The sequence below is a fragment of the Lichenostomus cassidix genome, chromosome 20, assembly GCF_008360975.1.
Source record: "Lichenostomus cassidix isolate B80296 chromosome 20, HeHo_3.0, whole genome shotgun sequence".
Taxonomy (NCBI): domain Eukaryota; kingdom Metazoa; phylum Chordata; class Aves; order Passeriformes; family Meliphagidae; genus Lichenostomus; species Lichenostomus cassidix.
In genome coordinates this window covers 2372345-2385796 of record NC_139500.1, presented here as the reverse complement: position 1 = coordinate 2385796, position 13452 = coordinate 2372345, and the positions used below count along the sequence as shown (strand labels likewise).

Below are 13452 nucleotides of genomic sequence, written 5' to 3'. Positions count from 1 at the left end.
GAAATGGCACTTTTTGCCTCTTTTGCACGTCTCTGGAAGAAACACTTCCGTGATGGGAACTGAATTCTCACTGGACAGCCCAGGGTCACCTCTGCTGGTGGCCCAAGGGTTGATCAGGTCTTGAAGGGCCAAGGACACACTAAAGCCCAAATTCAGACTCCTTTTTCTGAAATCACCCAAAAAGAGCATCCAATTTCTCTTCAGGAAGGTTGGTTTGGCTATTTTGCATCTGAGGCACCAAAACTTGCAGCTCCTGCCTCACCCCTGCGGCACAAAGCGCTTTGAGGACGTTCTGCAAAATAGAAACTTCCTCAAATCAGTAAGATCGGGCTGTTATGGGAGATCTCTCAAATCTCACACCCCAGGTTTTTGAGAATATTTGTCATTAGAGACAGATTTTTCCAACACAGGCAGATCCAGCAGGACACAAAGCTGGTAGGGATGATTTTTGAGGAGAGGCAGCCCAGCAGTTTTGGTTTTTCAGCTGCCTATTTAAGCAGGCAGAAGGCAAGATCATGACATCTTAGGGAGGGGAAAAAAATTCAAAAAAAATAAAAAAAAAATCAAAGATTCTTGGAGATACGTAACGCGTTTAATTGAAACCATTAGTTTTACTGGCAAACAGCTTCATCTTTCTGTTCTGCTAATCCGAACAAAGTGCTGCAATTATGACTCAATACATAATGTCCTCTTAGTGCTACTTCGCCCCACATTCCCCGAGCAGAGAAAAGAAAAACAGAGCTGGTTCTCAGTTAACCAAACATTCCATGCTTCTAGCCAGAAATACTTTTATTATATGGTTATCATATACATCAGAAGGATAGTGGGAACATTTACAAATATGCGCAGATCGAGCAGAACCTCCGTTATTTTCACATACACACCAACTCACACACTCGTTTTTTTTTGCAGGTCTACTCAAGTTATCGGGGTGAATGATGCACAAAATTATTGCTTTGTGAACAAACACCTCAGATTAAAATCTAATCTTCAGTGGCAAGAATTGAGATTTAAAAAAAAAAAAAAGTCTTAAATACCCTGTATAACATACCTGTGCATAAACCTAAAGATATGTTTAGCTTACCCATTACCTTTGAAATACTTACCAAAAATTAAAATTTGAAACCCATTTATAAAAAAAAAAAGTATTAAAAAGTTCACCATTATTTACAAATCCGATTAAATTACACATAAATAAATATTTACATTCAACACACTGCTTCCCTTAATACACATAAAGCCTCCCTGGAAATATTTTTTTGGCCTTAGTAGGCAAAAAAAAAAAACAGTAAAAAAAAAGTTATGTGCCTATTCTTTCAAGTTTCCCCCCCAAATTTAAAAACAAGACAATATAAATATGTGAATAAAGCTGCAATATCCTTAGACACGGAAAGTGAATTTTCTAAAAGTATTTTCATTTTGAACTATCCCTCGTTAAAAAAATACCAAGAGAATATAAACTGCAGCCAACACTGCTGCAGTTTTAAAAAGCCTGAACTTTTCTGTAAAAAATAAGCATGTCAAATGCCATCTTAAATCTAGCAGGATTTTAGTACTCTCCTATGGTAATCTGAAAATAGAAGAAAAAAAAAACCCAAAACAAAAAAGAGAAAAAAAAAAAAAAAAAAAAAGAAAAAACCCCACAGAATAATCTTACTATTTTCAGGTGTTTATAAAAAAACATTTTAATGTACATAAATCTCTATACCATGGTTTAATACTGCTTTATTGTTACCGTTGCATTTCGAGAGAATTAACCCCTGCAGTTGCATCAGAGAACAAAACAGGCTTCCGTCTAAAAATCTGCCTCTTTAAAAACTACACGTGAAGCTGGTCACCCACCAGATACTGAGGTGTGGAGAAGAAATCTAAATTAAAAAAAATCTCTGTATAATTCCATCAACCCCCCCCCATTTATAGCACCACTTTTACAGCAAAAGGATTCCACACACTTCTCCCAAGTACTTATCTTCAGGCATTTGCTTCCACAGAAAACAGGGATACTGCAGCTTTGAGCAAGATTTGTCTCACGGATCCAGGAGGAGTGAAGATCCTGAATGATTTTAATTTTTTGTTTTCCCCTTTTTCCCCTTCTTTAAAAAAAAAAAAATAAAATAAAATTTAAAAAAAGACAAAAAAACCACCCAAATCTCTACGTTCCCCCTGGCAAGAAGATCCCAGTCTGTGTTTCGGAGGAAGGGTACAGTCTTGGTTTTCCTTTCACTTCCTGTGCTTGTCCATTTTGTCCATGGCTTTGTTGCTCTCTGCGGGGCTCTGGTCGCCAGCGTTCATGTAGGATTTGTCTGCTATTTTTAACGCCTCGTTTAGGTAGTTCTGGACGGATGTCATGGCAGCACAGATGGCAGCGCTCCCGAAGCCGTGCGTGATGAGGCTAAAGTGAGTCAAACAGCCCTGGATGCCAGGGTCCAAGATGGGACTGGGTCTCGTGTTCCCCAGGGGAGTTCTGTCCTGAGTGAGGAGGTCTGTGAATTCCTTACAGATCTGCCTGCAACGCACAGAGGGTCACATTTACATCACATTTACACCACGCTCGGGGAAAATCGACAAAAATAACAAAAAGGCGTTTGCGTCAATATTTCCGCCAAAATGCCAAATAGAATGGAAATTTCAGTGACTAAAATGAAAGCCTGGTTATTAGCACCGATTCCTGATGAACCTTCTGTTCCATCACAAAAATTCTCGGCAAAAAAATCCTCTCCACCTCTGGTGCCTGGCTGGCTGTGCATCACTTGCTCCAGATTTGGAGTGGGAATTCGCTGCTGGTTTCTGTGAGAACTTCCCCAGCTGCAGCTGAGCTATTTAGAAAGGCTCGAGCAGCTGAAGAGGAGATTTAATTTAGCTGTGTATATTCCATGGATGTACAGGGAGGCCGAGGCCCTGCTCCTGCAAACACTAACACATATGCCTGGCAAAACATGAGTGCTTAATAATGCTCCAGCATATGTTGTTTGCTGCTTGGAAATCTGTCCCCTTGAAGGGATTTCACAGGAGCTGAGCAATCTTAACAGAGTCACCGCTTTATCAGGATTTCTCAATCACAAACGTCTTCCAGGAGGTTGTTATTAGTGCCAGTAGCAATGGCAATAATGAAAATAATCAGGAGAAGGAGCAGCGCTCAGGAAAAAATAGGATAATGTTGAAACTATAGGGAAGGGAGACTAGATTTCTACATTTCTACATTTTTGAGAGATCTGTTCTGGTAAAAGATGATCTGTTTTTCAGGAAGGCTGGATGAATTCAGCACCAGGAGTGTGTTTTGCATGCCTGATGTGAGCACAAAGTCAGGACAACTTTCTCAGCAGTTTCAGCAGGTTTTTCTCAGGTGGTGTCAAAAGCAGGGAATTACATTGAGCCCAACCCAGAAAACATCTCAGATGAGAACAAATCATGAGCTGAAGCTAAACCTGAGCAGGGGAAAGGGGACAGTGAGAGCTCCAAACACCACTTTTAGACAAGCTGAACACAGGTATTTCCTCCCAGAGAGCTGCTCAGGGTTACTCCCAGGTACAAAGTGCCTGCAGAGCAGCCAGAACAAAGCTCCTCTCCCTTCCCCTTCTCTGGGGCTTGGGACAGGAATTCAGCTCAGCACAGGGACTTTCCACACCTACCAAAGGATGGCTTCCAGTGAACTGTAAAACTCTTCAGCCATAATGGGCAAAAGGGACTCTCCAGCTCCTGACTCCCACAGTCCCCAGGGAAGCTGCTGTTGCCAAAGGCAGCTGGGAGGACACAGGGGCTGAGCTCTGCTTGCTCCCAGCCCTGATATTGGTGACATTTCCAGGCCACACCTGCTCTCCACGTCCTCCACCCTGTCACACTTTTTCCTCAGTTTTCCTCCAATTTTTGCTGCAGTTGGACAGAAATGGTCCAAACTACTTTACAGTTACCTGCAGGATTGTTGCTCTTATTGTTGGTCCAGCCTGAAAACTGCTGCCACAGCTGAATTCAAACCAAAACCAAATAAAAGGAATTGCTTCATCTCCCCAATTAAAATGACACACGAGAATGTACCAAACTGTCCCCCAGCCACAGACACTCACAGTCAGACAAAAACACGTTCAAAAAAGCAGAGAAAAAAACCAAAACCCAAGCTGAAAACTTACTTTGCAGCAAGAAGCATGTTCTTCCTGTTTGCCATTTCATTTCGGCCCATGTGTGGTCTGGTTAAATATTCAGCCACTGCTTTGGAAGGAAACTCTGTCTCACACACGTAGCCAAAGTCACGAGCAAGATGTACAGCTTCACCTGGGTGGGTAAATGGAAGGGCTTGTGAAATTGTATAATGTCATTTATTATTAGGAAATCAGGGAAATTAAGGATAAAATGCTGGGGATTTTGGAAGTGTGTTCCTGTTTAAGGAAGGGACATCTCCATTTTCTAATTGATGGATCAGTGTTTCTTTGTGAGTTTGCATTAAGAAAAATAAAGATTTACATGGTGACTGCTGCAAAAAAGAATTTTCTTTCTTTTATACTAGAGATAAAAATTCCTGTCTCTATCCAGAATAACTGGACAGTAAAGAACACAATTCACTCAAGATCAAATTGTCCACTGATATTTAAAAATATCTGCCAACTAAATTCCACTTTTATAATAAAGTTTTCAGCTTAGCATGCTTTCTAAATAATTTTCATAAGGTGTTTCAGACAGAAAACCAAATTGCAAGGTGTACAAGCAGGTCACTTTTTTTCCATCAAAGCAGTTTGATCAGGCTTGAAATAAAAAAGATTGGCATGATCAGTGCAATGTGCACACCCATCAGCTCCCTGAAACTCCCAAGGAAAGGTTTGAAATGGAAGTTGCTGCATTATAAACAGCAGGGAGGTATTGTTAGATCATTTTTCACTCTCCTCATTTCAGCTGCTGCTTTCTATTGCCATTAAATGGTGCCACTGCCAGGAGCTGCTTTAAAAACAGAGCACCAAATGTGAGCCACACACCAACATAAATAGACACCCTTGCAGCCAGCTCAACCCAGAGAGGCTCCCCAGAGCAGGGCACAGATTAAAGGGGCTCCAGTTTCCTATCAGGAAATCCAGAGCTATAAATCTCACTTTATAAGCTTGTTTATGAGCAAAGCTCCCGAGGACACCGCTGAGGTAGGGCAGCCACTGCAGTCAGCTGGCCCAGGCTTTTTCAAGTTTCCCCAACGAGGAGCCAAACCCACGAGTGAGGTGAGTTTCACCCCTTTTGCCTGCCCTGCACACACCCTGGTGAAACCCAAACCAGCCCTTGAGAAACAGACTGGACAGACATGCCTTTGGAATTCTGCATCCCTGCCAGCATCCCGGGATGTAGCCCTGAGGAGGAGCAGCAGGGCTCAAAAGGGAGGGAGAAAAACCCCTCAAAGGTGCTGCAGCATCCCCACCATGCTCACTTGAAAATAAACAAAAACTCTCTGTTACTTGCAGGGACTTTAGAGCCTTTCTGTGCTTTGCTCAGAGGTTAAAAGCTGCACACAAGGGGAGAAAGTTTATTTTTGAGACACACTCGAGACTGACCTTCCACCAGAGATGTCAATAGTGTCACGTTTGCAGCTTTCCTTCTGCCAGCAGGGAGATTCAAGCCAATTTTATCCAGTTTTTCCCTTAATGATCTGCCACCGTTTTTAGATTTGGCTCTGTAATTAAAAAGGAAAAAAAAAGGGCCTTATTTATCTTCAGGGAACACTTCTTTTAAAGATGAGAAATTCCAGTTACTGACATTCAATAGGGTTCTACTGGGGGGTGTGGGGGAAAGATAAAAAACAGGCTCTTTTCAAGTGACCTACTTTTTAAATGCTCCACTTCAAACCCGCCAGGATGAAACACAGCAGGTCAAAATCAAAATATTTCAAACTGCACCATTGAAACCAACAGCTGTGGAATGACCACAAGCCAAACGAAGGGTATGCAAAAAAGGACATAAAAAGTGTCCTTGTAATGATTAATCAGGACCACGAGATTTAATTAAAAAAAATCATTCCACAGGGAAACGGTTTGTCTTGGGAATCAGAGCTGGTTTTGAGACAAAACCTCAACGTGAAACAGAGAATGAGAATTGCTGTCAGAGCTGTTAATAGCACTTCTCCAGAGGCAGCAGAAGTGCAAAGAAGTTTTATTTCCAAAGCCTATTAGGATTCAGTGTCGTTGGGCTTCTCAAAAATCAGGAATTCACCAAAAGGCTCTGTGCTGCTGCAGCTGCTCACACCCAGCAAACAGGGAAAACACCACCAGCAGCACGGAGGGGTGGCTGGGAGGGGATGAATCCATCCTACCTTCGCAGGACTCCTCCTAGCAGGGAGGCATTGAGACACTCCGGGGGTGAGAGCCTCCTCTGCACCTCTGCCACTGTCACTTTGTACTTGGACGTGGAGCTCAGCAGGGACAGCCTGCCCGGCACGGAGCAGAACACCTCGTTGGGGTTGATCACCACCCCAATTAGTCCATCCTTCTGGCAGGGCAGGCTCAGGGCGCTGTTCTTCGTTAGGGAGATGGGACCTGCGGGAGGAGGAGGCAAAGCAGCTATTTTATAAAAGGGGAAAATGCAGAGGAAGCTGCAAGGGAAATTCCTCTCTATAAAACCGCCCAGGAGCCAGGATTTTGTTTGGTGTTAAACACTCTCATCCCCAGCACTGCTCTGCAGCACAGGCACTGAAAGGTCCCCAAAAACTATTCCAGAGCAGCCACTGGATTCCAAGGAGCTGCGGAACACAACCAGGAATGCTTTTCAAGGCACACAAACCCCACACCTCGGCGGCAGCAGGCTGCAAGCTAGCAAAGCCGCGCTCACAAACAGCCCGATCCTACTGCAGACTCCAAATTAGCATCCTTCAGCCACTGCAGCCAAAACTTTTCCTAAGCCAGGGCAGGGAGAAACCTCCCAGCTCCCGCCGGGCTTCATCTTCCACCTCGCACGGGCAGATTTAAGAAACCGCCTTTGGAATTTAATCCCGACAAATTCATCCCAGGCGGCACAGCAGGGAGGGACGCAGCCCAGGGGAGAACCGAAAGTAAGGAGCTGCTGCTGCTCGTGAATAGCTTCAGCCTTTAGGTGAGGAGGGACAACAAAGGAGCAAACCACAGATCCAGCTTTTCCATCCCCTCGCCAATCCGCCCAGTTCACCCAGCGTGCTGCTGGCGAAAGGGTTAACGAGCCGAGGTCGGCCCTGCTCCCGGAGGGGGAAGATTTGTCAGTGGTGCATCTGACAGCGAAATTATTCTCCCATGAGCTAAAGGCAGCAATCAGCGCTCTGACACACACTTCTGCTTTTCCTCAGTTAGGTATTTGTTTGAAGTCTTCAGAGGAAACTTCGGATTTTTTTTTTTTTTTGAGCGCAAATTTGTTTAAAAACAAAAGCGAGGAAAAAAAAACTAAATTACTGTAAATTGAGTCAATACGTCTTCCTCCTTCCTCAAAACCTCAGCTACAAACCAATTTCGATTAAGACAAAGCCAAACAGTCTTCTGCCAGCGAACTCAGTTCTTTCTCAAGTCTTGTAAAGAAGTTGGGAAAAAAAAAAGTTGAAAAAAAAAAAACATCTTCGAGTGCTAGCAGCAACAAAAAACCCAAACAAACAAACAAACAAAAGAAAAGCCCCGTGTCACTTTACACACACACACGTATTTCAGGAAAGATTAAAATCGGTTCAAGGTCCTGGTTTCGATTAAAGCCACAACACAAGAGCACACGAGGGGGGACAGCCGTGTCCCCGGAGGAGTCTCACGCCCCGGGGCAGCCCTGGGGCTTTGTCCCCGCCGCCACCTTCCCTGGGACAGCGTTAAAAAAAATCCAGCGACAGAGAATGGAATGAAAACTCCTCTGCCCTCCCCATCCCAAAGGATCGGTGCTTATAAAAATAATAGGGCGTCATTTCACCGGCGCGTCATTAAACTTTTAACTATTGACAAGGGAAAGTAAGACTGCCGTGCCACCTTACTGACCTTTTCTAATGACTGTCTGGTCATGCATTAGTAAGTGTTGATCTTCCACATTCTGCAAAGAGAAAGGGGGAGAAAGTTTCGCACCTGGGAGAGCCGAGAGGGAAAAACCCGAGGGCTTTTGGGAAACGCACCCCCTCCCCGCTCTCCCGAACCTGAAGGGGCGAAGGAAGGGGAGAAGGAAGGGGAGAAGACGCGGATTTCTCCGCACGCACGGGGATGGGATGTGCAGAAGGGCGGCCGGGCGGTCCTTACCTGCACCTCCTCCATCTGGTGGGCCATGTCGTGCAGGCCCAGGTTATCCGCCAGCGCCGAGGCGTCCAGCCCGTGCCCGTGGGGCAGCAGCAGCTCGGAGCGCCGGAAGGTCTCTCGGCGGCTGCCGGCAGAGCCGCTCTCCAGCGCCGAGAGGTGCGGCACCAGCCCGGGCCGGCCGTGCGGGGCTAGCGCCGCCGGCTCCTGGCTCTGCCGGTTCGGCCAGGCGCTCTGCTGCTGGCTGGGCGGCGGCGGGGGAGGCTGGTGCAGCGGGTTGATGGAGAAAGGGTCCCCGAGGTGCGAGTAGGGGTCGCTGGACTGGGAGTAAGGCAGCGGCTGGTACGGAGGGGGGAAGTAGGGGGGCTGGAAGTCGGAGGCGCCCGAGTGCGAGAGCGGCGGGGCCGGGCTGTACAGGTGCTGGCTGACGGCGGAGAGGTGCGGCAGCCGCGGGTTGCCGTTGCTGCTGCCATCGTGCCGGTCCTGGAAAGCACAAGGGTGGGGAACAGCGGGGTGGCCGTCAGGGGAGTCGGGGGACACCGCTCGGGGCTGAGGGTGGTGGCACTTGGTGGCGCTGGGAGAGGAGAGAAGGGAGCAGAGAGCCGCCCTGCTCCCGCCCGGGGATGTGGTGTTTTTAAGGCGCTTCGCGGAGGAAATCAGCCCCGCTCCCGAGGCAAGAGACTACAAACCAGCTCTCGCTGCTCTCCTCATCGCAGCTACACCAGACTAACCGTCCCGCTGGTGCAGCTTGTCAGGAGGATCATTAAAATCAGAAAAATTCAAATCAGAGCCGCAGCCGCGTTTCCGCCGCGCTGCCCCGGCTGGGGAGGAGGCGCCGGGATCGGGGGGCTGCGGAGCCGCCGGCCTTGGAGCCATGGGCCCTGGGGACCCCCGGCACCCCATCCCTCCCACCATCCCTCCCGGGGGTCGCGGCTCCCGGCTCTGCCCGATGGGAGCTGCTCCAGCCGCGCCATCGCCGCTTCTGCCCCGATTTCCAATCTCAGCAGTCAAAGCTGAAATGTCTACATTGAGCTGATCCAGGGATTTAGCAGCTTCTGGCTTCACGGTCATTAAAATAACAGGGCTAGTTAATAAGAGGTGAATGGGGTCCCAATGGAGCGTGAAGCGGGGACTGCAGCTAATCTGTAGGAGCCGAGCAGGCTGACCGGCGGGGCCGGGGGGGCACGGGGGACACAGCCCATTTCGGAGACATCAAACCCCGGGAGCACCTCGCGGCGGGAGGGAGGAAAAACGTGGGAAGGAAGGGCTCGCCCTGCCCGGCTCTCCCCGCCGCGGCTGCTACCTGCCGGCCCTCGGCAGCCCATCCCGCCCCGCTCCGGTGCGCTCCGCCAGCCCCGCGGCTCCGCGATCCTCCGCTCCCGCAGGGCGCTGCTCCTTGGGCAACGCGGGATGCCAGCTCGCTTCTCCCAGCTGGGGCTGCACCCCGTTTAACTCGAGAGTTCAAAAGACTCGGTCAAAAAAATTTAAAAATAAAAATTCACACCTCCAGCGGACAAAAAGAAAAAAGCAAAGCGGGGCTCTTCGGGCAGGGAGAGCTGGAGCGAGCGGGGCGGGCTCGCAGCGCGGCCCGGGGGCGGCGGAGCCCCCGCAGGACCCCCCTGCCCCGGCGGCCACCCTCCCCGCGGGCTCTCACCTCGCAGTCCTCTTCGTACTTGACATTATCTGCTAGTTTCCACAACATGGCGTCCAGCGTCCGGACCAGGTGCGCGGTGAACAGACGAGAGCTCGGCCCCCTCCCACGGGCGGTAAATCCACGTCGGCGCTGGGGAAGAGGAGCAGCCCCCCGGACGGAGCTCAGTTGGCAGGCATGAAGGCAGCTGACGGACTAACCCTCCGCGCTTATGGTCACTCGGGTTTTTTTTCCCTGCCCAGACGCCCTTAATGGCAATAGGATTATCCTAACTCCTCCCCAGGGATGGCTCGGGCGCCGCGGCCGCCAGCCACTCAGGAGGGAGCGCGCAGCCCCAAGCCACTCCTTCCGCGCCCGCGGAGGGTGGGCGGGCAGGCAGCGCGGAGCCGGACCCCCCTGCCGCCCCCGCGGGGCTCGGGGCCGGGGCTGCCCCGGGGAAGGGTCACGCGTGGGCATCCCCCGCTCTGCAGCCGGGCTTCCCCCGCGTGCCGGATCGTTTTTGGGGTGTGGAAGCAGTGCCGGATGGTTTTTGGGGTGTGGAAGCAGTGCCGGATCGTTTTTGGGGTGTGGAAGCAGTGCCGGGTGTTCCCCGCGCCCCCACGAGTGGAAGGACTTTGTTAAATCCCGCGTGGGGCTGGGCAGTTCCGCTGCCCCCACGCTCGGCGGGTTTTGGGCGAATAAACTCGGAAAAAGTCCTCCTAGCAAAAAGCGAGAAAGTCTGAGCGCAGCCGGGGCTTCATTTGCATAATTGTCAAGAGTTTGAATTACTGATTACAACTTGTAAGCTACCAATGTTGAAGGTATAATTTACTTAATGATCCGACAAGATTATTGCAGTGGTGTGGAACCCCCGGTAGGTAAAGCAGCCCTGATTCAGCGTCCCCGATCCGGGGCTCTGTGTGAATTGTGTGGCTGGTTCCCTCTCATCGCTGTTTTTAAATTTTATTTTTAAAACTTTATTTTTTTTAACGAAAATCCCGCCTGCCTAACCTTTTCGCGCAAACTCGGGGCTGGGGGAAGCAGGTGGGAGGTGAGACAGGCATTTTCGGACGCCGTGAGCACACTTTCATCTCAGCTCAGAAAATACTTCCCTGCCAAATTGCTACCTTTCTGCAGGCATTTGATCTATGCAGCTCTGCGTGTCAGACGAAATGAACATCGTTTTCAAAAGCAACGACTTCTCCCAGTGTTTTAAGGTGCATCCGGATCGCTGCTCATTTACATGAGAGGAGCAAGTGTTTGTTTATTGTGGCACAGACAAAAGCTGACCCTGGACAGTGCTGGCTGCGGAGATCTTGGCTATCAGCGCCCGAGGACGAACCGCCTGAGAGCTGCTATTAAAGGCCCGAGATAGACCCACGGCTCCAGATTAAACCAGTTCACACTTCACTCGCTTTTTTTTTTTTTTTTTTTTTTTTCCCACCACCGCTGAAGATCAGGGAAGAAAAATAACACGAACGCTAATTAAAAAAAAAAAAAAAAATCCAAACACCATAAAGCCCTCCATCCGACTAAATGATGTGAAAATAAACCCCAGGAGGACGGGGGTGCTGGAAGTAACTGTTGGAGGTGTTATCTGCCTTATCTAGCACGCAGGTGCTGATTTGCAGCAGTTGCATTAAGCCCATCATCATCAGCGACTCCACATTATCATTTTTGGTGGAGTCTCTATTTATTTTTTTTTTTTTTAACGACAGTGTTTTTCTTCCAGGGATGTTTCTTTGAAATGCAGCTCGCGACGATTATTAGCGAGTGTGCTTGCGCTGCTCCTGGCGTCATTAAGACTAGGAATCTAAATAATAAAATACAGGGGGAGCTTAAACTTCATTTGTATTAAAGGGACAAGATGGATTTAGGAAAGAAACCAGGAAGGGAACCGTCGAGCTTCCCGGGTTTGGGATCAGCTCTTCTTCCTTCCAGAGGAGAATTGTAGCGATGTTGGTTATTTTTATTGTAACGTCAGAAGCCAGATTTTCCTTCTGCTCAGAAATGTCGCACTGAGAAACGAACTGGATTTGATCATTCTTTGGAATTGTCAGTGCCCGAACACCTTCGTTTTGGTGGCCAAAATCATGGAAATGGATTCGCCTTCTCCTTATTTAGTGTGTATATACGAATAATATTTATAAATAGAAACGTGGGAGACGAAGAGGGATGTATGAGAAATCACCAAAACAAGGCGACCAAAATAAGCACTCGGCTTCCTAAAGTGCAAACCAAGAGAGCAGAGCAGAGGCTAAACACCACAAAGTTTGAGACAAACTTTCCCGTCCATCCACTTGCTCATCTCTCGGTGCTCGCAGGGAGCGGAGCAGGCTCTGAGCTCCTCGGGCAGGGCAAGGCGAGGGAAGAGAAGAGAATGGAAGGGGAGGGGATGGAAGGCAGGGCAGGGCTGGAGCTGCCCGAGAGCCCTGTGCCCGGCAGGTGAGGGATGCTCCCCGCGCTGCCCCCGCCCCGCTCATGGCCAGCGATGTCCGGAGCGATAACCGGCCGGGCACACGGGCAGCTCCGCTCTTCTCGGATGGCTCGGGGAGGCGGAGAACGCTTTTCGAGCAGCTCCCTCTCCGCAGCGTGGCTTTCCGCAGCCCTCCGCGGTTCTCTAAAAGCGGGACAAGCGGCCGGCGGTCCCCGCGGAGCTCAGCGGCAGCTGCGCCCGGAGAAACTCTCCATTTTCAGGAAACTGCCAGGGACAGGGAAGGCGCAGGCAGGCAGGGCTGCTGCAGGGCCACCGAACCTCCCCGGACACGCCTTTGGGACGCGGGGCAGAGCTGGGCAGGGGCCGAGCGGCACCCAGGGAGGGAGGTGGCTCCTGACAGGTGGCGGCTTTTATTTACTTATTAAAAAATAATAATAATAAAATATTTTAAAATTAGCGCTCTCACTTCGGGGATATCCCCTAATTCTAAGCAGAAGAGGCGCCTTGCTTCACGGGGGATTAGTTCCCTTTTTGCAGAGGATGAGGTTTCCCATGGGGACCACGAAACACCCCCAGGCGTGAACACGCTTCGGGAGGGGAGCCAGAGCCCACTGCTGCGCCTCTGTCACAGTCAGTAGTTTTCCTATTTGGCAGCAATTAAAAGAGAGCGTGGGGATGCTAATTAGTTACATCCCTCTTCCTCTAAAAAATTATTTAAGCGCACACATATCTGTGTTGTTAATGAGGCTGCAGCAACCTGTCCGGATTGTCGCCTCGGCTCCTGCAGAGCTCCGCAGCGGCAGCTGCTGCCCCGCAGCCCCGGGGGACTCCGCGGAACTCCCGCAGCGCGGCCGCGGGGAGGGGCGCAGAGCGGGGTGCTCCCCCATCCTGGGAGCATCCCCCACCCCCGCCCAGAGCCCGGAGCCGGGGGGCAGAGCCAGGGGGCTGGGAGGGGTCCCGGGGGGCTCCGGGGGGCTCCGGCAGCAGTGCCGCGCTACGTCCGTGCCAGGCGATGCTCCGAGCAGAGCCACAGGCAGCCAACCCCGCGGAGCATCCCCACCTCATCCCCTCGCCCTCCCCTCCCCCTCCCCAAACCCGGCCGCCCCCGGCCCGGGGAGGCGCCGAGACACAGCCCTGCCGGCCCTTCCCCGCTGCCGGACGGACCGCGGCGGCCGCGGCACAGCCGGGATGCTTTC

General features: G+C 50.3%; 1 protein-coding gene across 1 annotated transcript; it reads right to left on the bottom strand.

The window, feature by feature from the left end:
* Window positions 1-752: 752 nt before the first annotated feature.
* TFAP2C (transcription factor AP-2 gamma) lies at window positions 753-10082 on the bottom strand. Its single transcript, XM_085079119.1, has 7 exons — window positions 9844-10082; window positions 8196-8672; window positions 7944-7995; window positions 6278-6500; window positions 5523-5641; window positions 4125-4266; window positions 753-2506 (listed from the first exon to the last, which is right to left on the bottom strand). The coding sequence occupies exons 1-7, from the start codon at window positions 9889-9891 to the stop codon at window positions 2221-2223; spliced, it is 1347 nt and encodes a 448-aa protein (XP_084935245.1). The 5' UTR covers window positions 9892-10082; the 3' UTR covers window positions 753-2220.
* Window positions 10083-13452: the final 3370 nt, after the last annotated feature.